Source organism: Aedes aegypti, chromosome 1 (genome assembly GCF_002204515.2).
Source record: "Aedes aegypti strain LVP_AGWG chromosome 1, AaegL5.0 Primary Assembly, whole genome shotgun sequence".
In the NCBI taxonomy this organism is placed as follows: domain Eukaryota; kingdom Metazoa; phylum Arthropoda; class Insecta; order Diptera; family Culicidae; genus Aedes; species Aedes aegypti.
The window spans coordinates 72791879-72819578 of record NC_035107.1 but is presented as its reverse complement, the minus strand read 5'-3'; the positions used below and the strand labels follow the sequence as shown (position 1 = coordinate 72819578).

Below are 27700 nucleotides of genomic sequence, written 5' to 3'. Positions count from 1 at the left end.
CAGCTGTCTAAGGGGTTTGGATATTGAAATCGGCCCAACCATCGCTTTCAAAATCAGCAGACTTAACCAATCAGTTCAGGAGTTTTTAGAGGTAACACATCTGCACTTTGATTTCAACGATAATGCAGAAATTGAATAAGAACCTGTAATATACTGCAATAACGTTCAGGGGTTAGTTGATTATGTGACGTCCAAAAAAGGGGGTTGACCTGGGCAGTTCGATCTGCAAGCGATGAAGAAAGGTCGTTTAAGGTTACCCTGTCGATTATCGAGCATAATTCCGACGTCATCGGGACTCAAAGCCGATGCAAGGATACTGGCGTAAAAATACTGTAGCTTCTGACGTTCCAGAAAAATATGGAAATATTCAGAAAATCTGGCAGACACTGTGGCTTTTGAATAATTTTAGGTGCTTCATTGCTGGTGATTTGAAAATTGTCAATCTGTTTTGCGTAATAAGGGATATAGTTCAACATTTCCTTGCCCATACTGTACCACACAAAAAAAGATTTATCCAATGTACACCGTGTCCAATATATTCTCATACACTTTTTCTTTTCTTTGGTATAACTTCACTAAATGTAGGATAATCCAATGTCGTAGTATTTCATTGTAGTCTGGTAGTATTATACTAACGTAGAATAGCTTGTTTTATGAATAAGAAAAAATAATTGCTATGATAAGTGATGAAATGTCCATTGAAGTCGTGTTTTGCACTTAAAATGAATTTTTGTTCATATTGGTCTGGTTAACAAAGTGAAAATCAGAGCATTCACAAACAAGTTTCAGAAACTTTAAGTTAATCATATTGCGTTTTGAATAGATAAATATTGATAAAATTTGATAAATATATGTGCGATAACTGCAGATTGAAATTGGGCTCTGCCTATGAGCGTGCCGCTGGAAATATTTTTCGTAAATTCTTAAGTTGATAAAATAAGTTTATAATTGAAATATTTCCAAAATATTTCCTGTAGTGAATCAGTATTACAACCACTTTCAAAAAATATTATCACCAATGATGTCAGTTAAACAAGCACAAAGTAATGTTATCTCGAATTTGTATGAGAATATACTGGACACGGTGTAGCTGGTCATCCACGAATACTTGGTCACATACGCGTCCGCGAAATGGAAAAGTCTCGGCTCGGACCATAAACTGGCGGAGCAGTTCTTCAATTGTATTTACTATCCATAGACCAATCCAGTTGCCTGCGTAGTAGTGCAATGTTGACGAAATTTTCTTTGTTTGCTTTGAGAACTGTCACAAAATTGCTTTTGTTTGCTGTGAGAATCCAAATATAAACAAAATTGCTGCAAAACAACCACTTCCTTGTTGGCCTGCCGTTGACCGAAAGCTCAATGACGTCAAACAAACATCGATACGTTTTCATTCTGAGGAAATCGACTTGTGTGAGATTAATTGTGCGTTGGTGTTCGTGGCAGTTTGCTTGGGGACCTCTATTGCTCGATGGATCACCCGACAAACAAATTGCCCACCACCTTCCTTGCATATAACACTAAGTGTTCTAAATCCAATTGACAAAAAAAGTATAATACATTGATCCAAATAATGTCGAGGAATGGGTAAGCACCAGCAGTTTGATTGTGTGATTCATAAAGATGACCTTTAAATTAATTCTTTTATCACAGGTGAGGATCATCAGTTGTCAACGCCACAGCAAATGTGGATTCACCAGCAGAAACTGTCCGAAGCTTTTTGAAAATCGGCATTTTTTGGAAGTGAAATGGGATTTAAGTTTTCTAGCAATTGTAATTTATCGTACTGTTCTGTAAATTATATCTTTTCAATGAAAAAATGTATTTCAGACGCTTGCTTGATCATTTTGATCAGGTACATAAAAGTTGTTTTCAAACGAGTCTGGTTGATGATTTTGCAGAATAGGTTGAGAACTTTTCAAAAACGTGGATTGCTTATCCAATAGCGGGAAGTTCCATATTTGCGCTATCATATCCCGGAGTTTTGTAAAATCACAAATGTGGTTTGAGCAAATACGGGAAACAAGCCAGTGAAACCATGCATTTCGATTTTCAAGTTGCTTGGAATCATGTTAAGGTTCCGGATAACTCCGAAGCATATGATCGACAGCTTCTTTGAGCTGTTACATTACTACAGTAGTAATGTACAATAGTGAACATTTGTAAGCCGTATTAATCGTGTTTACTTTATCGATATGTCGTGTTTGTTATTGGTTTAAATAGAATGGTATAGTGCTAAATCTTTTTTATTAATTGATTAACTATTCGTAGTAAAATTTCTCATGGCTACCTAGATAAGCATGAAAGATAATGACTGTGTGAACCATAATTGAACTGTTTTGAAAAAAAATGTTCAGGACCCCCCGATAGAACATTTCCAAACAGGTCTCAAATGAAAGGGGAAAGCCTAAGCTTTCATTTGGTGGATGTTTTAGCGTTACTGATTTTTTTTATATTAATGTTGTTCTACCAGAGACACCGTGCCTACCCTTAATGGGGACATAAGCGGGAAAAACGGGTTTTTATCGCTCTCTTTGGGGTTCTCGTTCGTTGCTGTTATTTATCATGCTTGTTACAACCAGACCCAGATAGCCGTAGCGGTAAACGCGCAACTATTCAGCATGACCATGCTGAGGGTCATGGGTTCAAATCCCGCTGGTCGAGGATCTTTTCGTAAAGGAAATTTTCTCGATTCCCTAGGGCATAGAGTGTCTTCGTACCTGCCACACGATATACACATGCAGAAATGGTCAATCGGCAAAGAAAGCTTTCAGTTAATAACTGTGGAAGTGCTCATAAGAACACTAAGCTGAGAAGCAGGCTTTGTCCCAGTTGGGACGTAACGCCAGAAAAAAAAACTATTTGCAAAACAATGCCGATCATGAAGCGATACAGATAGGATTTTATTTTCTTCGCTTGCTTTGATCGTGCTTTGAAATTAATATGAGAATGGATTCTGCAATGGACCAGTGCACGCGTTCACTATTTTGACGTTTGAGATGTGCCGAATTCACTCGTTTCCATGGTAACATAAATAACACGGCACCGCTAAAATGTCAAAGAATGAACGCGTGCATTGGTCCATTGGTTGTTTAAGATCCGGGCTCACAGTGACAGTTCCTGACAGCAGAATCTCGGCTCACTATGACGTACGGAAATTTCGTATCGGTTTCTCCCTCTCAGAACATGCTTTGATGAAGGAAAATGGCGGTTCTCAAAATATAGATAATCCACATGGTTTGGTATTTTTTCACATTTCGTCCATATAAAGTTACAATTTGGAGTATGATTTTAGAAAATACATTAAAAATGAATACTATTCATGGAGCTAACTCTAAAGTGGCAAAAAATCAAATGGGACTGTTATGCGAGTATGGGCAGTGTAAGTCATTCGCAGAATTACCCTAAGTGTTGAATTTGTTTTGAGCCTCTGACACAAACCCTAGCTTTAGCCTAAATACGACACAGATTCACACTTCGGGTTGTTTCTATTTTTGACGATACCCCAGTTTCAAATCAGGTCGAATATCATAAATATATCCACACATTGGACTGTACATATGATTCAACTATATTTGCTCTAAATATCGTAGTTCAGCGTCGCAATGATTCCATCACGGACAAAGGCAATCCTCATATGCCGGTGAAGCTCATATTGAAATGTCGACCAAATACTTTTCCGACACCTTGCGACAATTTTCACGCAATGGAAGGCTGTATCATGTATGATGCTCTATATTGGAAGAACTGCGGAGGATTACAATGATATCTATTCCAAGGATAATGCAGCATATGATCAAAATGTCCCTTTGATTGGGAACCTAAAGTCGAAAAAGAAATGTTTTAAAATAAAAAAAATAATCAATTTTTAAGAACCTTGAGACGAACAAATGCTTAACAAGTGAAAATTCTTGACAATAAAATCAACGAACGCAAATCCCTGCCTACTAAGATTTTACTATAAAATCGGTAGGCAAGAAATGTCAAAATCTTATCAGGCCTTGCTGTTTTATAGCTAGCGAAAAAAGCTGTATAAGGAAATTTACAAGAACAATTACTATATAAAGACACTAGTACATACACTAACCACGATGTAGAGTGCAGGTAATATTTATCATGTAGATAGATTCGTTATTGACTTCCGCTGAAAAGTATGTTCGCCCAAAATAAACGTAAGATCATCCATTGTGCAAAAAATCTAGTTCGGTTCTATTCTATAACCAAAGGATTTCACAATTAATCATTTCAAAATAATCTTTCGAAAATAAATGTTCTAGAGCCATTCAACCAAATGTCCATTCGATCAAATGTCCCTTCGACCAAATGTCATTCGACCAAATGTCCTAAAGCCAGTTTTGCTAGCATAAGAAGCAATTTTGTTTCATTCTTGATTATCGATTTTACTTGAGCAGTGTTGCCAGTGGGATGAGTTCAGAGTGTGTTGTGATTAAATTTTCTCGAATACTTTCCAGTAAAAATACGTGCAAGATCATTTTATAAGGCAATCTTTTATATAATGCCAAATAGCGACATTCACAGAAATCTTAGAGCAGGGCCACCAAAGTACGGCCCGCGGTTTCATTCTGTGCGGACCGCGAAGAGTTTGAAGAATCGTCTCATTTTTGGCCCGTTGATTAATTTACCAATTTGAAGTAAGAAAAAAACCAAGACAAATTATTTCATTTTTATTGGATTTCAAGCTAAACTTAAATTCATTTTTAAAATTTTCAAAAATAAGTGAATGTTTAGTAGCTAGATTTTTTTAATGCAGTTATCAATAGAACAGTCCTTCATAATAATTTTGTTTAAAGTTCGTAATGTGAAAGCTCATTTTCACTACTTGATTGAAAAAAAACTGAATTTCAATTAAGCATCAACAAAAGTTTTAGGCCAAATATATTCGAATTGAATTATAGGCAGGACTCTCACAAAATTCTGCGTGGTGATTTCGCACTATTCTTAGAGAGATTTAAGCAAAATATTGGGAAGGATGCTCACAGAATCATCGAAAGGCTACCCACAAGCAGAGTTGGGAAAAGTTCTGAGATTCACACTACAGTGGGCAAGCGTAACAAATCACAGTCAGCGAAGCCAGTGAAACTCATGGCTATCGCTGTAGTATGCAAACTCCCTTGAAAATAGCAAAACACTCGTTGCTAAGGACAAAACTACTGTAGAAAAATATCCTATTTCCCGCTGCATTTTCCGCGTTTACAGCCTTCATTGACACAACTGATTTAGAAAATTCATGTACCAACAGAAACTAATTAATGAGATTCAGGATCTTAAACTACTGTAGTGATAGAAGCCACGTGATTTTCGCGAAAATCAAGCCTACTACTATTTCCATTCCAAGCCCTACCCACAAGTGTTGGATTCTTACAGATTCTTTGGAACAATCATCAACAGGAAGATCACAGAAGTCGGATCAAGATACTCACACATTTCTGGAACAAAATACTCGTTAATCTTCAGAGGAATTCTGATAGCATACTGAGCAGAATTCATATCAAATCCTAGAAATCTATTTTACAAACTCCTGGACAGGGTTACAATGGGTACAATCTTGGGCAAAAATCTGATAAAATTTTAAGCACAATTCTTACATAATCCTGCACAAGATTCCACATAATTCCAACACAAAATTCTATTGAATCTCACATAATCTAGGATTTGATTCTGTTAGAACCCTTTCAGTGGAAACTATTAAGTAGGTTTTAGACATAATGTTTAGAAGGTTCCTTATAAAATCTTGAAATCTATTTAACAAAAAAATCAAGGTGAGATTCTTAGGAAAGTAAAACCTGGGATATATGACGTAATCTTGAGTGGAGTTCTTACATAATCTTCGGTGAGCTCCTAAGCTGCAACTATGCCTAGGAAGCTTTTCTATTGACTGACTATCGATTCTATGAAAGTGTTTATGAGCTAAGAAAAACTTGGCCCGGCACAAGATATTGTTGCTGAGATTTGACCCACGGTTCAAAATGATTGGGCAGTCCTGTCTAAGACGAGCATAAGTGTCTATGAAAAATATGTCGGAAATATTACGATTAATTACATTGCAAAACTATGTTTTTGCTAGTACGATGCTACCAAAAGTGAGTATATAAGTCGTAAGTTATCTAGACCTGTATCAAAGCCATTTAAAACCAGATAAAGTTCAAATTCCCCTAAGACATTTTGTCAAAGACATTAAATCTCTATAACTAGAGCACTAGAAATTATGTCCAACCGTAGAAAGTTTCTTTCCTAAAGTGCGAGGATGGTTCACCTGATCTGCAAAAGACTCAACTTACCGGAAACATTGTTGCGTCTTTCTAATTGCTGCTCGGTGTAATTTTGCTGCTTGCCTATAACTGAGGCGGTCCCCCGTGGAGGGTTTCTTCTTCTAGGTAAGCTGCTCCCTCACTGCGTCGCACTTCTTTCTATTGGATAAACAGTTTTTCGTCGTCGATGGATGAACACTTTGAGTCGTAAATCACAATAACTTATGATTACCGAAAGGGAAGAACACTATTCGCGTGGTAACTCCTTCTGTGTGGCGGAGTGTGTCTCTAACGGGTCTTCTCGAGAATTCTTAAGGTGATGGAGAAGGGCTTAAACACCTGGTCGTAAAATGCTGTCACATCGAAAAAGCCGGATGTACATTACCGGCTTTGATTGAATTCTATTCTTTCGCGATCGGCTGGTGGGTGGATGGCACACTTGAAATTCTAATCACATGCACACAATTCTCGTTGGAACGCCTTTTTTCCGGTAGGGTACGATGCGGTGATTGACTGTAAAGGAAACGGAGAAGGTAAAAAATGAATTATTAAAAACGATACATGATGTGGTGGCGTGGAGCAGGGTTGCCAGATCTACTAATTTCTCGGTAGTCTCACCGATTCACAGACCAAAGTCAATAAATTACCGATCTTCTATAGCCTGAGATATTTGCATTGGTTATGCCAACTCGTCGGCCTCCCAAGAAATTTCGGAATATCTCCGAATCCAGATAACTAATGATCAGAATTGACTAAGAGTAAAAGAGTTTGTGAGAACTTGTGAATAAATAGTGCAAAAATATCGAAAATCAAAAAAGTTATTGCGATTTGATTGATTTTTGTGATGAAAAAATGATGCTGCTAGTAAAGGGATTCAACTATAATATTCATACAGATGAGACTTTTTAATCAGTCTGATAATTTTAGTTCATCAATCTTTCCGATAACACAAAAAAAAGCAACCCGGCCACCCTGGTGACTTGTCGCTGTTTGGGATCAGGCCCGAACGTTTAGTTAGTAACTGAACACAAAAGTTGTCTGAGCCGGTAGTGTTTACGAGCATTTTTTGAGGAAGTCCATCAGCATATGAGAGGTGAACGTGCAACACCGGCCAGAGCCAGACCAGGGCCATAAATGGGAGGGGTGTTGCCACTATAATGTGTGCCGACTGGTGCTTGCAGCACAAATGAGACGGGGTTATGTCAGGTTTTTTTTGTACGAACTGTGGCGAACCGGTAGACCTGCAGTAAAACTTAAAATGCTTCGAAACAATGTTCCAGACCAAGTGGAATAGTTCACGAGTTGTTGACCTTTGCACGATATTAGTTCACGATTTACTATTCAATTGTCAATTGAGGCTACCGAATTGTCTAATAATAGTCAGACATTCATTTCCGAAATGATATGCAATAAAAAAACTCGATGCATGGTAACCTGTAAAACTTAGATTAAGCCATGACTAGTTTTCTTTTTTCAGATTATTCTAAGCATTCTGTAAGATTTTTTCAGATAATTGTGAATTTTTTTTTTGAAAGTTTTGATTTTTTTTAGAAAAACCATTGTACAAATCTTCGTTCAAAATATTAAAAATCTTCTCCCAGAAAATGACAAAATTTCTTTCAGAAAAGTCTAGTGAAAGCTTCTCTCAGAAGCTTAGAGAAACTTTTCTCAGAAGCTTGGAAATGCCTCTCTCATAAGCTTGGAAAAGCTTCTCTCAGAAGCTCGGAAAAGCTTCTCTCAGAGGCTTGGAAAAGCTTCTCTCAGAAGCTTGGAAAAGCTTCTCTCAGAAGCTCGGAGAAGCTTCTCTCAGAAGCTCGGAGAAGCTTCTCTCAGAAGCTCGGAGAAGCTTCTCTCAGAAGCTCGGAGAAGCTTCTCTCAGAAGCTTGGAGAAGCTTCTCTCAGAAGCTCGGAGAAGCTTCTCTCAGAAGCTCGGAAAAGCTTCTCTCAGAAGCTCGGAGAAGCTTTTCTCAGAAGCTCGGAGAAGCTTCTCTCAGAAGCTTGGAGAAGCTTCTCTCAGAAGCTCGGAGAAGCTTCTATCAGATGCTTGGAAAAGCTTCGATCAGAAGATTGAAAATGCTTCTCTGAAATGCTTCTTTTAGAAGTTTGAAAAAGCTTCTCTCAGGAGCTTGGAAAAGCTTCTCTCAGAAGCTTGGAGAGCTTTCCTCTGAAGCTTGAAAAAACTTTTCTCGGAAGCTTGGAAAGGCTTCTCTCGGAAGCTTGGAAAAGCTTCTCTCAGAAGCTTGGAAAAGCTTCTATCAGAAGCTTGGAAAAGCTTCACTCAGAAGCTTGAAAAAGCTTCTCTCAGAAGCTTAAAAAGCTTCTCTCAGAAGGTTAAAAAAGCTTCTCTCAGAAGCTTGGAAAAGCTTCTTTCGGGTGCTTGGAAAAGCTTCTTTCGGGTGCTTGGAAAAGCTTCGATCAGAAGATTGAAAATGCTTTTCTGAAATGCTTCTTTAACCCTCTAATACCCAACCCCGCCTTTAGACGGGGTAGACTTTGGAATTTTTTGTATTTTTTCGTAGCTCGGAAATTAAAATGATTTTATTTTTGGCTTAAATCTTGACTCATAACACGCATATAAGAAAAGTTTTTTATGATTTTTGAAACTTTTTTGTATTATTGAAAATTGTTTGAAAAAATGTATTCTTATATAACCTACAAATGCCTGAGATTCATTTAACGTGTATTATAAAAATCGTACCTTTTATATTTTTCTACGATCAACCTATCACAGAAGAAGACCCTGATGGTATTGAAATGATTTCAAATATGTTTTTCCGTTGATTACACGGAAAACAAAAAATGTTCCAGAAAAAAATTAAAAAATTCATATTTTCAAAAGTATAGTAAAAACTCAAATTTTTATTATTGTCAAAAATCAGTAACCAGAAGAGGCTTCAAGAAAAAATTGAAAAGGATAGGGATGTTCAAAAATAAAAATAATAAAACTCAACAACCAAAATTCATAAATCTGCGAAGAAAAATAAATCATTGCCCAAACCGTGTTTAGAATGATTTTAGATAACGAAAAATAATATTTAGATCGAAAACAAAAATTTGGGTATTAGAGGGTTAAGAAGTTTGAAAAAGCTTCTCTCAGAAAATTGAAAAAGCTTCTCTCGGAAGCTTGGAAAAGCTTCTCCAAGAAGCTTGGAAAAGCTTCGTTCAGAAGTTCGGAAAAGCTTGGAAGCTTGGAAAAGCTTCTCTCAGAAATTCGGAATAGTTTCTCTCAGAAGCTTGGAAAAGCTTCTCTCAGAAATTCGGAAAAAGTTTCTCTCAGAAGCGTGGAAAAGCTTCTCTCAGAAGCTTGGAGAAGCTTCTCTCAGAAAATTGAAATAGCTTCTCTCAAAAGCTTTGAAATGCTTCTCTCAGTAGCTTGGAAAATCTGCTCAGAGAAGCTTGTTAAAGCTTCTCTCGGGCGCTTGTTAAAGCTTTTCTCGGAAGCTTAGATAAGTTTCTCCCAGAAGCATGGTAAAGCTTTTATCAGGAGCTTGGAAAAGCTTCTCTCAGAAGCTTGGAAAAGCTTCTCTCAGAAGCTTGGAAGAATTTCTTTCTGAAGCTTGGGTAAGCCTCTTTCAGAAGCTTGGAAAAGCTTCTCTGAGAAGCTTGCAAAAGTTTCTCAGATGCTTAGAAAAGCTTCTCTTAGAAGCTGGGGAAAGCTTCTCTCAGAGCATGGATTAGTTTTTCGCAGACGCTGGGAAAGCTTCTCTCAGAAGCTTGGAAAAGCTTCTCTCAGAAGCATGGAAAAGCTTCTCTCAGAAGCTTGGAAAAGGTGCTCTCAGAAGCTTGGAAAAGCTTGGAAAAGCTTTTCTCAGAAGCTTGGAAATCTTCTCTCAGAAGCTTATAAAAGCTTCATTCAAAAGCTTGGAAAAGCTTCTCTTGGCAGCTTGGTGCTCTCAGAAGCTTGGTAAAGCTTCTCTCAGAAGCTTGGAAAAATTTCTTTCTGAAGCTTGGAAAGCCTCTTCCAGAAGCTTGGAAAAGTTTCTCTCAGAAGCTTGCAAGAGTTTCTCAGAGGCTTGGAAAAGCTTCTCTTACAAGCTGCTCAGCTGCTCAGAGGGTGGTAGGTCATTTGGCATAAAGTCGTTTGGTATAAAGCCGTTTGGCATAAGGTCGTTTGGCATAATGGCCATTTGGCATAAAGTCGTTTGGCATAATGGTCGTTTGGCATAATGGTCATTTGGCATAATGGGTCTGAAAGCAAGCAAGATGACATTCGTTTTTTTGTTTCTATTGAATCTTTCTGATGACATCAGGCTTGTTTTGAAGTCAATTGACACTTTATTCAACAATCATATGCTCTTGAACAAACTAAAGCATATTAGGAAAGTAATAGCCAATAGTATTTTGTTATTTATCCAGAAATTACTCTTCTTTCAAATATTAATTCTTCTTTTGAGTTTCGCTATTGGAAAAAAAATTGCGCTGAAAATTTTGATATATTTAGCACAAATTTTCCCTTCTTTCAAACGTTCTATGGTTTTTTCTTCTGCACCATAATGTAACCATAATTATGGATATGAAAACTGTTGAATTGAAATTTCAATAAATTTCACCCTCTTCCATACATTGCTGTTCTTTGGAGCTATATTTTTAAATATTTTATTGTTTCCATTTGACATATGGGCGGCATTCGATAACATTGATCTTCTCAAATTTTTAGCACTCATAATTGTCGTAACTTTATACATTTCATAATGGTGAACGAACTGGCCATCCAATATACACCCTTCTTTATTTAGTTGGCGGTTCTTTCGAGTCCTCATCATTTTTTCCAACATGTGTATAGCCGAGAATAGCAGAATACCTCCTTCATTTCATTGCTTATCGTTCTTTCTCGTTCACTATCCAGCCACTGAAGACTATTATAGCACCTATTTAAATTATTCGGGGAAATCGGTCATTTGGGGAAATGGCATTCGAGGAAAAGGGTCATTCGAGGAACTGGCATTCGGGGAACCGACACTCGGAGAACAACATTCGGGGAAAAGTAGCACAATCACTTCGATAATTCTGAACGCGTTGATGTCTTTTCGATTTATCATGCCGCAATAATTTTTGGCGTCCAATCTTCTATTGGGGTTAATCATGAATTTTGCCTTCTTCCTAAATAGGCACATCTTTAAATTTAAACTTCTTTAATTTTTATTATTAAGTAAGGCTAAATGTTAACCATTTTTATATTTTGCCGTGTTATCAATTCTTGCAAGACATGCTGTTATAATGACAATCACTTTAGAATCTGCCAATATTCATCACATTCATTTTTGCAAATACAGGCCTTTCGAGATATGCTGGAAAAAATATTGACTTAATCACAAATTCTCGCTTCTTACGTGTTTTTGATGTACAATTCCAGAATTAAAATTTTTATTGAATCGTTGAAAAGTTTTGCTACAAATATTTTCTTTTAAAAATGTGTTGTTTATTTGAGTTATACTGTGAGAAGATTTTTTTTTTGCGTTATTTAAACGAAAAATAATCTGCTCTCCTATAAAGGCTATTTTTGCATTATGCTGCAGTAACAGATATTTGGATTAGAGCTTTTAATATTTAATATTTAATTTTCCCTTCCTTTATCAAAAATTTTTCATCAAGTGTTACGTTCGAACTGGGACAGAGCTTGATCTACAGCGAAATATTCTATGAGCGTTCCCTTTATTAAAAACTGCGAACTTTCTTTGCCAATTTACTATTTTCAAATATGTATATCTCAGCAAGCTCAAAGATACTCTATGTTCTGGGATGTAGAGAAAATTATTATTCCGAAAAGATCTTCCACCAGACCCATGCTTTATTTAGTAATGCTCTCTTATGTCACAAAAATTTTGGAAAATCTCTGAGCGAACACCACGCTTTATGCCAAATAACCATTATGCCAAACGACCATTATGCCAAACGACTTTATGCCAAACGGCTCTATGCCAAACGACCTTATGCCAAACGGGATACAATCGCTCTCGGGCGCTTGTTAAAGCTTTTCTCGGAAGTTTAGAAAAGCTTCTCCCAGAAGCATGGTAAAGCTTTTATCAGAAGCTTGGAAAAGCTTCTCTCAGAAGCTTGGAAGAATTTCTTTCTGAAGCTTGGGAAAGCCTCTTTCCGAAGCTTGGAAAAGCTTCTCTGAGAAGCTTGCAAAAGTTTCTCAGATGCTTAGAAAAGCTTCTCTCAAAAGCTAAGAAAAGCTTCTCTAAGCAGCTAGACAAAGTTCCTCCCAGAAGCTTGGAAAAGCTTTTTTCAGGAGCTTGGAAAAGTTTCTTTCAAAAGTTTGGATAAGCTTGGAAAAGCTTCTCTCAGAAGCTTGGAAGAATTTCTTTCTGAAGCTTGGGAAAGCCTTTTTCAGAAGCTTGGAAAAGCTTCTCTGAGAAGCTTGCAAAAGTTTCTCAGATGCTTAGAAAAGCTTCTCTCAAAAGCTAAGAAAAGCTTCTCTAAGCAGCTAGACAAAGTTCCTCCCAGAAGCTTGAAAAAACTCTTTTCAGGAGCTTGGAAAAGCTTATCTCAGAAGCTTGAAAATGCATCTCTCAGAAGCTTAGAAAAGCTTCTTCCACAAGCTTCGAAAAGCTTCTTCCAGAAGCTTGGAAAAGCCTTTTCCATAAGCTTGGAAAAGCTTCTTTCAGAAGCTTGAAAGAGCTTCATCCAAAAGCTTATAATAGCTTCTCTCAGAAACCTCTTATTAGAAGCTTAGGATAGCTTCTCTCAGAGCTTGGATTAGCTTTTCGCAGAAGCTGCGATAAGCTTCTCTCAGAAGTTTGGAAATCTTCTCCCAGAAGCTTATAAAAGCTTCTCTCAGAAGCTTGGAAAAGCTTCTCTCGACAGCTTGGTAAACTGTGAAACTTCTCTCGAAGTTGTGTAAAACCGGTCCCAAACTCTCTCTTAACGCAGGCCTCGTATAAAGAAAGAAAAATTCCCAAAGCGAGATTCAACCTTCATATTGCAATAAAGCCAAAATTATCATTCCATTCAAGCTGCTAAATCATGATCACGTACCGAAATGCCACCTTTGTTTTCCATTCAACGAAATCGAAAGCTCCGCGGGTGACATTCGCCAACCGTCCTGAATTGTACTTAACAGCAAATCGAATCGTTTAAACTGCAAAACAGAGCTATAGAGGTGACTTGTCCCACTGGCTGACCATTCCGAAGGCGAGAAATTCAATTGGCAATTGTTCGGCTCCCGCCACGGGTCCAGCCTTGAAAATGGTAAATAACTTTCAATGGGCAGCGCACAAAACTGGGCCGAGGGAATAATCATGCGCAGGTGACGCGGGTTCGTGTCATTGCGATTTGAAACATTACGAGGTGTTTTATTTACTGAGAAAGATTATAGAAACGAAAAAAAAACAATTTTAAAGAGGTACTGGGCAATACAACATTTGCAGGAACATCAACCCATTAACGAAGTTTTTTAATACCGGAAGCAGTTTTGGAATGATTTCAATTACTGTAATTAATTATTATGCAAGATCAAATCGGCTCCGCAATGCCTCATAGCATCTGAGTCCATAACAGTATATAAACAGTTAATTTTGGTAATTCTTTATAAGATTGAACGATTTTTTGTATGTATGCATTTTTTGTATGTAACTTATCAAAATAAACTGTTCATACGCAGGCTCAAGCGTTATGATGCATTACGGGGCCGATTTCATTTTGTAATTACTTTCAATCTCAATTTATCAACATAACAATCTTAAAAGTTTAAAGATCACAAGTTGTAAGGTTCAAATAGCCTCAACGTTGAACGCGTAGCTTTTCAGCAATGGGATAGAATATATTCGTTTTTGCCACAGTACTTACGAATGCAAAACTGATCATTTGGAATAGAAATGCCTCTGGTAATAACTATGGAAATGCTTATTAGAACTTCAATCTAAGGAGCAGACTCTGTCTCAGTTGTTACGTAGAACTAGGAAAAAAAGAAGATCTTTCGCTGTTCAATGACTTTTTGAGAGCAGTTAAAGCGAAACTCACGAAAAGTTGAGAATGCAAAGACTGTTTTCTACAGATTGAGCTCATCAATCTTGCATCAGTCCTTGGTCCGTCCGTTGCGACTGACCATCAGGAAGAGGAATCCTCATCGCTAACTTAAAGCACATCCTGCCGATGCTATCAGTGATTTATAATATTCTCGAGAACCCATCCCCAATTCACCGGGCAAAATATTGAAACGGTCACAACTTAATCGACGAAGACAAAAGACTTGTGCGGCCTCGAGCGACGAACCCGTCGAAATGTGCACTGGCGACGAAGGTGAAGAAATCTCCTGCGTGTTCCGGGGATTGTTCGATTCGCGCGAACAGGTTCATTCTTATTATATTCATATCACTCTCAGTTCTAGTTGTATGCCCGTATATGACACGAGCCGCTTATGCGGTGGATAAGAGTAGTTGCTGACCTTGATCGGCACTGAACAACTCACTCCGACGAACGACATTATTTCAGTTCAGTAGGGTGGTTCAAATTTGAAACGAAAGGTTGAAAAATTCATCTCTCATATCTGCCTTACAATCTTCAAGATAAAATTAGAGTTCTGTCAAATTTTCAGCATTGTCGGTGAGGATTTAAGGTTGACATGAAGACGTTTGATGTTTATAGGAAGAAACTAAAATAATACTTCTAATACCAGTAGAACTATTATTCATTGTTGCTGAGGAACAAACGTTTTTTTTTGTTTCCCTAAAAACCTACATCGTCTGAAGCACCACTGAAAACTCTGAAAATTTCAACGAACTCTTGTTTTTACAGTAATGACTGTAAAGTGGCTATGAGAGATTTTCAAACAATTTTTGTAATTTGAACCACCCTATTATACTATACGAGAGCTCCTGGGCCTTTCATGTACGTACAAGTTGATGGAAAAGTGAAACAAAAAGTTGCCCGCAATCCGATGTGGAAAGAGAAGGTGCATTTGTGTGTTGAGATTCCAGTCCACCTTCGTGTTCTTGAATGGTGATCAATACAACAACACTAGGGGGAAACTGGCCGAATGATTGGTGTGATAATGGCCAGGAGCAGATATGTAGACGCACAAAAAATGTTTTTTTTTTTGCTGGCTTATCAGAAAATACCTTTGGAATTGGAACATTAATTCAAAAGCTGTCTATAAAATCCATCAAGTATGGGCATTTACGTATTCTCGGCAGTCAATGCCGATGCCGCGCTTCTTAGATAATTTACTCGGACATCAGAAAATAAACCACGTGTTTGTCTATTAACATTTATGCGTTGCTCAATCCTCTATCGATTCACTCCGACAGACCTGTTAAAAGCTTTTTGGAAACGTTTTTACAACTCTTATAAAATCTCATGTCCGTGCGACTATTGTAGGCAGACTCATTCTCTTCGGCAGCTTTCCCATAAGAACTGCAGGGAAATCTGTTCGGCAGCCCATAGTGAGTCGCGTTTTGAAGCGTGTTCATTTGAATTGATTACATCTCTGGCGAAATTGTTCAGTCTCGGAAATCTCATTAGCAAGAAGCTGACAGTACAAAGATTCGTCTGAATGTTTTCATTGGTGTATAGAAACATACTGTATATTTGGCGTTTTAAATTTGATTATTGATAATAGTCAAATGGTTCCGAGGCCGTAAATTACCCTATTATGAATAAAAAAGTACAGAATCTAATGATGATAGTTAAATTTATTGGAATCGTGTTGAAGTATCGTGATGCATCAATACCCGGCCGAACCAGCAGCGACAAATGTTCAAATTGTATTTTTGATGAGAATCATGGGTAAACGATCAAAGTTCTGTTACTAAATGAGCAACTTCTAATCAGATTTTAATGTAGGTGATAAATTTTTCCTTAAAATTTACGATTTTACCATGAAAATCGTTAAAATAATGAAGCATGTCTTGTCCTTAAATCCGGACACCTGAAGTAGGTGGTGTCTTTAAATCCGGACACTATTGAATCGAAAATTGTATTGAATTCAAATTCCACACAATATAAAGCAGTTTTGCGACCCACAGTGCTTCAAATAGACGACAAATGAGTATTGTTTGTATTTGAATTACCTGCGATGCACTTCTATGGTAGTAATGATAGATTCACACAGTTCTTCCATAAAAATCACTTTGTTTTCACTCATAATGCCTTCTGTAGCTGTTTAACAAGTTTTCCCTTATTACCACTAGTTTTACATCCGTTAATTTTGATTCAACTATAGTTTTTAAAGCAATGTCCGGATTCAAAACATTTGGCCATAATTCCGGACACCCTTTTATCACACCTCTTAGTACACATTTTCACCATATTCCACGGGGACATCAAACCCCGAATCATAAAACTATCGTTTTGAGTCTAATTCCGTTTAAATCACTTCACTAACAATACAAGTGAAACACATTATCACAAGAAAATCACTCGACCTGCGTTTGTCAACACTTCTACCGAATAAACTAACAATGCGAAAAAATGACGTCCAGACGGAGCGGCATATTTATTTTGCATGTTTATTGATTATTTGGCAATGATAACTAGATTACAACTATCAGAAAAATGATCAGAAGTATCATAAATACTTAATATGGTTAAAAACAGGCAGAATTATATTTAATTTTACGTTTAATTATTGAATATTATCAGAGTGTCCGGATATTGGTACCGTGTGGATTTTGATTCATCACGGTATTCTTCTAACCCCATTTTACTTAAAAAAGTAATGTATTCGCTGTGGGCGTATTTTGACCTCATCTGTAAGACCGTCTTCAGTGTCGTGTACCGGACTCGATTCGAAGAAAGCCATCGTATGCACATAATTCTAGTGGAATTAAGGTGAAACATCTCGGAATCCAAAGATGGCCGCCACAATGGCTGGCTTGTGCCCCTACTCACGTTTTTAAAGGCACTAAACTGGAGAAATAGTTGGCAAACGTTTCTGATCTTCCTTTTTTAAGCTTTCTGCTAGTGCACAAAGCCAAAATATACTGTTGTTGAATGCTTTATTTTTAAGATTTATGCCTTTGAAGTTTTAGTGCAATCTTAGAAATTGATTACAAACTGTTTCACCTTGAAAGGTATAGTACTAAATTCGGTTTTTCATTTACTTATAGGTATTCCACCAAACAGCTCGAAGATTTATCATCAAAACAAATTGATTCCCGAACACTGACAATTGTAACTCGTGTGGCAAGATGCTACTAATTCGCATAGCTTCCAACAGGGATTTGAAAAAGAAACGGCTTGAAATAACCTTCCATATGAGCTTTGTAAATTAATTCTGGAAGTTTCGACTAATGATAGACCTAAAAATAAACAATTGTTACTATATAACTTTTTTTTGTTTTCAGTTTAAAGTGAATGTGATCTTCAGATGCATACAACTTTGTTGAATATACAATATACAAAATCTTGTGAGTTACGGACGACTTTCGAGTTTTTGAAGGGCATTTCTGAAAATAATGTTCGCAATTAAAAAAAATAAGTTCTCACAGTTTTTGCACCAAAAATTGCCAAATCGAAGGTCGCTCAAAAGATAAATTTTATCGAATTAACTCCATAAGTTACAGGCATCTAAAAATTACATAGTTTTTCACTTAAAATTGCTTGTAATTTGAAAATGACATGAATTACCAACTTGCAATGTTCAGCAAAAAAGTATATCATTACTTCCTCTACAACTCGTCTGAAGATCATATTCACGTTAAGATGATTATAGAACGAAACCACTACTCGAATTTTCAAGAGTAATTTCGCGATTCGTACCGAGTCTCTGAAATGGAGAATGACAATTTTTACTGGACGCGTCAAAAACCAAAAAGAAAAAAAAAAGTTTGCTTATCTCTCGTTTTTTCTTATTTCTCTCCTTAGAGATGTGTTTTTGCTACGTGATGCCGGATCATATTACGGATTTCGAAGTCTTTTTTGAAAATTCCCGGTGCATTTTCGATCTGCTCCATCACTGCACACGTATGTTCAATATCGCATTAACATGACATAACTTTGAAGCGGCATGCGTAATTTTTATATGCTAAATTATGAGCGATGCTGGCAATGCCAACGAGGTCCTGATCGAATTTATCAATAAATGTTTATTACCACATAGCAGCGCAGCGAAACCAAATTCACAGAAAAACTAATCGCTAATAGTTCGCGGTTGGTCATCCCCCTTCCCCAACGTCCTACAGTCGCCTCTCCACATCTCGATATCGAAGGGACCATCGAGATAGGGAGAGATCGAGACATAGAACAAATTTTAATGAATACTAGATTGAAAATCACTCCGTTACTAGGAAAATTGAAAACAGACAGACGTCATTTCGTCTTAGCAAATTATTTTGAATCCCTAAAATCTAGTCTAGTAACCTTTGATAATGGGCATATCGACATACGAAGAGAAAATCGGGAATAAAAATCACATCAAGATAGGGAGGTATCGAGATAAGGAGGATATCGAGATATGGAGAGTGAAAATGTATGCAGAATGAAGGGACCGATCTAACCATCGACATAGGGAGAGATATCGAGATGTGGATAGTCGACTGTACAAGCAAAAAAAAAAAAATATCAAAACATTTTTATCGCAGATTTATTTTGGGACATTGCAGATCCTAATACATTGTTATATTGTCTTGGGTGTGAAAACAGAGGCAGAGAAATGACTTTTGCTTTACAATATCCTTTAACTTCGTCATCCCGATTCAGTATGGTGCGGCTTATTTTTCAAAGGTTCTCAAAACTTAAAATTCGTGTGCTCTTATGAATTTAAATCACATTAGAAAAAAAAACCTCAAAGTTTGAGCTAAATATAGTAAGAATTAGAGGTGGCGCAAGCGTCTTGAAGGTGAATTTTCAAGTTATAAAAAATGACCTTGAGTGAAGTCAGCATAACTTCGTTATTTTCTGACCAGTTTTGAAACTTTAAGCACCATTATCTTCAAAACCAAATTTATGGAAACTTTTCCTCATTTTACTAAAAAAAATGTCTTTGTTTAATCATAACTTCATGAATACTCAACCGATTCCAAATATTTTTGAATGCTTTAGAATCTTATTTAATTGTTTTTATACTGTTCATACAAAGCATTACAATAAAAAAAAGTTTTGACCAAGTTATTCAACAAAAACTTTACAAAAACAGGATTTTTTACGAAAAAAGCCAGTTTTTTTTTTAAATTTTTGCTAGTTAAACAATATCTCTAAAGCTGAAACTGTTTTTTCTCATTTGTTAATCCTTTGAAAAGGACTTTGCAACAGTTTTTAAATAATTCTGAAACAAAAATATGTTTGCTCATGTTAACAGCCTTATTCAGCTTGTAATTAAAGCAACATGCTTTATAGGGAAAATGATATTTCCGGCGAAAAAACTTAAACAAAGAAATTTGATTTTTTTTTTAACAAAAAATCATGTTTTCTGGTAGCTTTTTTGTTAAATAACTAAATCAAAACTATTTTTTAGAAAAATGTGTTGTATTCTTCTTCTTTCTGGCGTTACGTCCCAACTGGGACAAAGCCTGCTTCTCAGATTAGTGTTCTTATGAGCACTTCCACAGTTATTAACTGAGAGCTTTCTTTGCCGATTGACCATTTTTGCATGTGTATATCGTGAGGCAGGTACGCAGATACTCTATGCCCTGGGAATCGAGAAAATTTCCATTACGAAAAGATCCTCGACCAGCGGGATTCGAACCCACGACCCTCAGTATGGTCATGCTGAATAGCTGCGCGTTTACCGCTACGGCTATCTGGGCCGTTGTATGAACAGTGTATGTGTTGTATGAACAGTTTGAGAACAATTAAATTTGCTTCAAAAACATGTTAAAATATTTAGAATCGGTTGAGTATTTATGAAGTTACGGTTTAACAAAGATGATTTTTCTAGTAAAATGAGGAAAAATTTGAAGAAAACTATTTTTAACTAAGACTAGTTTCGATTTTAGACAAATTTGTTGCTCTACAAAGTTTCCATAAATTGCATTTTGAAGATAATGGTGCAAAAAATTTCAAAATTGTTCTGAAAATAACAAAGTTATGGTGACTTCACTCATGTCCATTTTTTATAACTTGAAAATTCACCTTCAAGACGGAGTTATGTTTGATCCTTCGACCTTGACGCTTGCTCCTATGGGGGCCGGCGATGAAAGCAGGATCAAACATGTCGCGCGTCGGTCGAGTGAAAGTGAAAAAGTGGCGTGATCGTTTAGTTATGTTTGATCCTTCGACCTTGACGCTTGCTCCTACGGGGGCCGGCGATGAGGGCAGGATCAAACATGTCGCGCGTCGGTCGAGTGAAAGTGAAAAAGTGGCGTGATCGTTTAGTTGTGTTTGATCCTTCGACCTTGACGCTTGCTCCTACGGGGGCCGGCGATGAGGGCAGGATCAAACATGACGCGCGTCGGTCGAGTGAAAGTGAAAAAGTGGCGTGATCGTTTAGTTATGTTTGATCCTTCGACCTTGACGCTTGCTCCTATGGGGGCCGGCGATGAAAGCAGGATCAAACATGTCGCGCGTCGGTCGAGTGAAAGTGAAAAAGTGGCGTGATCGTTTAGTTATGTTTGATCCTTCGACCTTGACGCTTGCTCCTACGGGGGCCGGCGATGAGGGCAGGATCAAACATGTCGCGCGATCGGTCGGGTAAAGTGAAAAAGTGGCGCGTTCGATTAGTTCTTTTTGATCTTTCGAAGTTGACACTTGCTCCTGGACAGTGCAGCAAGAAAGCCCGAGCAGTCGTCAGTTGTTTTCCCTCTCGGGTCGTGCGCCTATTTTCTCTGAGTGCTTTTATATAGCCGATCAAATGAGTGAAGCTGAAAGTGGATTGTTGCTGCTCAAGGATGACGGATCAATTGGTGAGCTCGTTTCATGCTACTATTTCTAATCTATAAAATATGTATGACTGCACCTTTAATCGTTACAACGGTGAGACGTAAATATGATTTTTCAACAAACTATGAAAGGTTCGTCACTGTGAGTGTCGACATAAATTCTGATTCATAAATTATTAATGTCTAATTTTTTTTTCAAAACACCTTTTTCTTTTACCTTTATTTTTGTAATTAAAAAAAAAACTTTGAATGGTTCGACACTACGAGTGTAGACTTGCGAAAGGTTCACTTTATTCAACAAACTTTGAAAGGTTCGTCACGTCAAGTGTCGGCATAATTTTTCTCTACATAGATATTGTTCATATCAAATGAAAAAATAATATTTACATATAAGCATGTTTATATCTCACCAATAATTATTTATCATGGTCTAATCGCTTATCAAAGTGAATCCTGTGACCCAACGATCCTTCCCATTAACAAACATCCCTCCCAGTAACCTTTGTGGAGATGCAGAGGCAAACACGGTCTCCAAATAGCAAAGGTTACACACTAACATTCCTTCCCCCAATCCCACCTGACTGCAAGGACGTGGCCGGCGCCGTTATTGACCATGTATAAATAGAGGCACTGAATTATGCACACTGAAGAAGATTATGGCCAATCCCAGCCGATCTTCTAGTTGATTCTTTGTGCATTTTCACTGACTCCGGTCAATCACGGAATAGCAACCATTGATATGTGTAGTCAGTCTAAGCTAAGCTAAGCTAAGCTAAGCTTGAAAATTCACCTTCAAGACGCTTGCGCCACCTCTAAATCTTTATATTTTTAGCTCAAACTTTGAGGTTTCTCTTTGAATGTAATTTGAGTTCATAGGAGCACACGAATTTCTGCTTTTAAGAACTTTTGAAAAATAAGCCGCATCCTACGATTCAGTTTTGTTCTGGTTGATACTAGGTCGTTTAACAACTTTCACAGTCGCTGTGTACGGCTTATTGGTACATGGCTTATGAGCACTAAAATGAAGCATTATATACTCAAATACGGTCAACAACAGTGCCTAATGGTCACAGGGCCTATAAGCATTTGATAATGTTTTATGAAGCTAGTAGGCACTGAAAGGCTGTTTAACACTTCAGTCGTCGCGCTGTTGTATTTTGTACAACACCGCTGAAAAAACCTCGCTTTTTGTTCACAACAGCAGCGTGGTGGTTCTGACGGTGGCTAACCGCGCGACGAGTGGAAGGTTAATAGCTCATATACTGCCTATAATAGTGCCTATTGATTACCTGAGGTGGCATAAGTTGATCGATTTTCGAAGTAAAATACCTACCATCTTTTCTCAACTCATTCGGCCTAATGACCTGTTGGCCTAATGTGTATTTATGCCAAACGAACTTTGGTCAAATGCCCAAGTACCATTTAACGAGATAATATTTGATTTTTTAGTATAATTTGTATGTATTGTACAATACATTTGCAACATTTTCGATTTTTCTATACGAAATGATTAACTGGGGTAGGCTCGATCTCAGGTATCAACGCACCGCTTTGAGTGAAATTTTTTACAGCATGTCAGAAATAACTTGAATTTTAAAACATGTTTTTGAGTTCAAATGTAATCACGATTTGGCCAAAGTTTATTTATTGATGGAATATTATGAGTTTCAGGTCAGGATTCGCCTGAGAAGCTAGCGATAGACTCAGAGCATTGGTTGTTTAATTGTTTTTAATTTAATCTCTTGAATGCCGGAAATCAAGAGAGAAACAATATGTTATTTACAGTATGAAGAATGTTCAACGGTAGTAGTTTTCTGCGTGTTTACCAGTAAAAATCAGAATCGATCCCTCAAGGGTCATCGAATTGTCAATAAAAAAAAAACAAAACAAAGTAAAAATTGACCGACCGACCGAAACGTGCAAACTGAAAAATAGTCGTAATCCGAAAACTTCTGGCACGAATAAAGTTTGGCCAATTCCACGACACGCGACGAACCACAACGGGTAAATCATCGCACTACGAATAAGCTAAAAAATGCCCATACAAGCCTATACGAGAACCGAAGAAACATAAAGCACTCCGAAACGCGATAATATAGTCAAAACTTGTTTCATATAAAACAGTTTTGAGGTTTCCTTTGAAAAGAAACGAACTCACCAGATGCATGCAGAATCCTAAAAAAAACGTTGCTCAATCCATGCTTATCCGTCGTTCTACGTCCAGCACGCTTTTGATCGAAATTCCGCACTGTAGCCAAACCTACAAACCCCGCTTCCCCTATCCCTATTTCATTAATTTCCACCGAATAAAACTAAAACGTGGAAGAGGAACAATTTCGTTCCTGAAGAAAATTGCCACGACTTTTTCACTTCCACAAATCCTGTGTCAATAAAAAAAAGATGAGTAATAAAGGGGAAACTCAAAGATCATATATTCTCATTCTAATCACCATTCACTTTATGACAGGACTTCCCAACCGGTGGTTCATGAAACTCTAGAATGCCGTGACGACTACTCAAAAGGACTGCTGAGCCATTTTTAATAAGAGTAGTTATTCTTGATTGCAGAATGAATGTGAGAAATATTGCATCCTAAATTATTAGTTAAATACTTGCAATGACATTTTGCCAATCAGATATTACAAGCCTACTTGTAACATACTGGATTTGTAACAATTTGTGCCTAATACGAGCCATAAAATGAACTAAAATCATTTCCAGAAATTCCTGACAGATATCGAGATATTCAAAAAAAAATTACCGAACTATTGGAGGGATTGAGTGAATTCAGAATTCATCACTGTTTCACGCAAACTATAAACGGAATCTTCTCAAATCCATCAGCAAAATCATTTTATCTTTATTACCGAGATTTTTAGCCCTAGGAGCTTTACTTCCCTGCTGGAGGAAGTCGTTGCTATAACTTTTTTTGTAAAGAGTGATTATCTCGGGGATGGTATTAGATCCCAGGAGCTCGGCGTGAGAGACGTGTTTTCTAACCACTACACCAGGTCCGCCCCTTATCAGCAAGATTTTTATGAGATTTCGACTGATGTTAGTATTATAGATCCTTGAAAAACCATCTCGAAGATTCTTGGCGAATATCTGAGAAGGTTTTAGAGGGAAATTTTCAACAAATACTTCCAACGTTCGGTTTGATTCCTAAGTAGTCCATTCGCAAGCTTCTTAAAATATTCGAAGCAGCTTGCTATACTTTTCTTGGCGAGAACTTCGTAGATTTTTTAAAACTTGTGAAATTCTTTTAGGATCGTTTTTGAAGAAACCTTCATCATACTTCTGCAAATATCTTTGACAATTTGCTGGCACGAGTTTTTGTCGGAATCTTCTCAACTGTAAGATATTTTTTATGGATTTGGAAAGGGCTTTTCAAAAGTTCCATATCGGAAATGTTTGGTAGACTCCGGGTGATCTTAGCAGAGTTCTGGAGCAGAATTGCCATTTGGGTGTGCCTGTCCAAAGAGATCTTTGGAAGGCTACTATAAGGGTTCATTTCAGGAACATGCATTTTAAGGGGTTCGTGGGATGTTTGTAGAATTTTAGGGAGGGTAGCAGCTTCAAAAAAAATGGAACAGCTGTTGGAAAAAATTACTCAACAACTTTCTTACAGACACCACCAAAACCGATCTTCAAACAGTTGCAAGTTTGAAAGTTCAACAGCCACTTTTTGTGCAACAGGCTTTCCTACCTGCTACAGTTCTCCTTTGTATCCGATTACGTTTCTACTGCATGCATGTCTTTTATATGAAAGTGCAAACCGCAAGATGATTAAACCTCTACGTTTAGTTGTAAGACACAAACACACACACACACATAGTTTGGAGCTGCACACCGCATATCGATCCTCACAGCTTCGCGTCGGCCTCGCGTTGTTAGTGGGCTAACCGGCTAACCATTGCATTGCATGGCGAGCGATCTCTTCCTGAAAGTCGATCGCCTCCCGAGCAGAAGAAAATTGCTGCACAATACCAAAATACGGCATTTCATACTAGCCTAATTTCAATACTTGCCACCTGAATAAGGTCTGAAAGTGCCCTGCATTTGATTCCGAAGAATAATCAAAACAAGCGAAGAAAACCACCCCATCTGTATCGGTCTATGCTTGGCAATGTTTCGCAAGTTGAAACAAGCTCGATAAACAAGAGCAGCGCACGAGAGCCCCAAAACCAGAGCGATGATAAAACCAACTTCTCTCACTTATTTACCATTGGAGGTGGGTCCCCAATCCCTGAACATCCGTTAGCAATAGTGTCCAGGTTTGGAGATTATTTAGATGGGTTTTATCATGCACTGTTATCTGTTCCGATTTAATCATAACTGTTGCAGAAGATGATAAACTAGCACTCATGACGAGTTGCTGATCACGATTGTTACAGAGAGATCCTCTCAATTTTCTCAGGATTCAATCTTTGCTCTTACGTATTCAACAAACACCAAACTGATATTTAGATTGGGTATTGCAATACTTCAACAGTACATGACGAATTTCAATAGAGGTGAAATTTGTCAATAGTACTTCAATCAAGCAGTTTTCAATTGCTTTCCAGAACATCAAAACCTCGAGTGCTGAACAAAAGCCCAAGCTTTTTTTTCCTTTCTCTGTTTGCGCTTCGTTCGTTTCCTAGTGAGGCTGACAGTGGACTGTGATTGCTAACAGTGGATTGTGGTTGCTAAGTCAGGGATGAAGGAATAATTGGTGAGCTCGTTTCATGCTTTTATTTCAAATATGTAAGACTGCACATCGTTACAACGGTGGGATGTAAATATGTTTTTCAATAAACTATGAATGGTTCGTAGTTATATAATTATATAATACGCCATCAGAATTTGATTTCAACGACTATTTAAGGTAACCCAAGAACAACTTGGAGTATCCAGCTACTTACGCTAGCATGCCATAAATTTTTGAATCACCCCAGTTTGACATGTCTTGCTTACACTATTGCTGTGTGCATTTGAAATGCAAATATCAAATGCGGGAACACCAAACGCGGTAAGATTTTTAACAAGAAATGCGATGTCAAAGATAGATTTTTCTTGCTAGGGCGACGGTGATTTATTTAATCGTTGCTAGGTGTCTTGATTGTTTTGTGTTACCGCATTTGGAGGACGTTTAGTCTAGATTTGCATCCCAAATGCAAACAGCAATATAATTTTTATGGCTTGATCAAAGCAAGCTGGAAAAAATGTGTTTTTGAAATCGCCCCCTCAACTACCATACATGTTGCGACATATGATGACATATTGTAAAGATATATGACTATTCTCAACAAGTTATTTTGTGATGAAATTTAATCTGATGTTTTTAATACTAAATATACCTTGACTTTATTTTTTTTTTTGTATTTTTGGAGATTTCTTAAGATAAGAACCTAAATTTCTAATTCATTGGTTTCTTCAAGATTCCAGGAACTTGATCCAGTTTCGATTTAAGATAATCGCAACGAAACTTTCGTTAGTTCAAACAAGTCTGAACAAAAACGTGTAATCCTACAAAGCAAGTGAATTCAAGGTACAAAGAAGGTTTTATATGTGCACGGCATAATATGGATTTGAGTTTTGTCTTGACTGTCTAGAAACCAAATAGCGAGCAATGTGTTTTCTTCTGACAGTTACAAAATATAAATTCAATATAATTTTACCAATAACGACGCATCCTGTTTAACCCTTTGGGGCCTGATTTTTTCCAAGAACTATTATACAGTTTTTTGAACGCCTTTCAATAGTTTTGGTGCTCAAAATGCTAAACATAACAAGAAATGATGGCACATATGTTTTTGGGAGGTGCTAGGTCTTCCAAACTGCTCTTGAGTTCATAACTTGAAGTCTATGCTTGCAATAACAACCTTGTTCATCATACAAGGTGATGAACTGTAATCTACCGTATATTCTGAACCTTCTGAGTGTTCAGCAAATATTATCAGATCATTTCAAATGTTCTAGATTATCTAACTTGTCGGGATGTTCAGTACATAAGATCTACAACGCGATGAGAGTCAGGATTTAGTAGTAATAAATTAATAACCACGAAACGAAGCACTTCCGAAACATGGTGTATTCGACAAAGTTTCCAGTCATAATTAGCGACATCTATTGGGAAGCATTTTTTTCCGTAGATCTACGGAATTGAGCACTTTCTACGGATCCGTAAGATAATTCTACTGAAAATGTATATTTTCTACAGAAAGCTACGGAAATTCTCATTATTCTACGGTAATTTACGGATTTTTCCAACGGAAATCTACGGATTTGCAATGCCGGGGATCTCTCCCCCCGCTTATCACTTTTCATCTACGGAATGATTTCCAAAGAAATCTGGCATCGCTGATTATTTCTAGCGCAAGCAACTACTGCTGGAAATTTCGAGAATTGAGCTTCGGGATAGTCTGAACGTCGTAGAATATCCCAGGACATGAAAAGGCATGTGAAGCAGCTTTTTTCTTGACATAATAGGTTTGTATTACCAAGTACGAACATCAATTGTATTTACAAAAGGCATATTAAGCTACTTTTATACTAATTATTCTATTTGTCAGACTTCTGCATGTTGAGGATGCTCTAGGTTGCCAAGTAGGACATTAAGGCATACATCTAAAATTTTTCCTTGACAGGGAAGTATATTTGCAAGGACTTTTCCGAAGACAGTAAATTTTATTC

At 37.3% G+C, this 27700-nt stretch overlaps 1 protein-coding gene across 1 annotated transcript in view; it reads right to left on the bottom strand.

Annotated features, from left to right (window-relative positions):
- Positions 1-27700, bottom strand: part of LOC5576373 (mucin-5AC) — a 255630-nt gene that overhangs the window by 205163 nt on the left and 22767 nt on the right. The window contains exon 2 of the mRNA XM_021839782.1: positions 6300-6782. Coding sequence (XP_021695474.1) covers positions 6300-6308 — 9 coding nt within the window. The 5' untranslated portion in view covers positions 6309-6782. The remainder of the gene's footprint in view (positions 1-6299; positions 6783-27700) is intronic.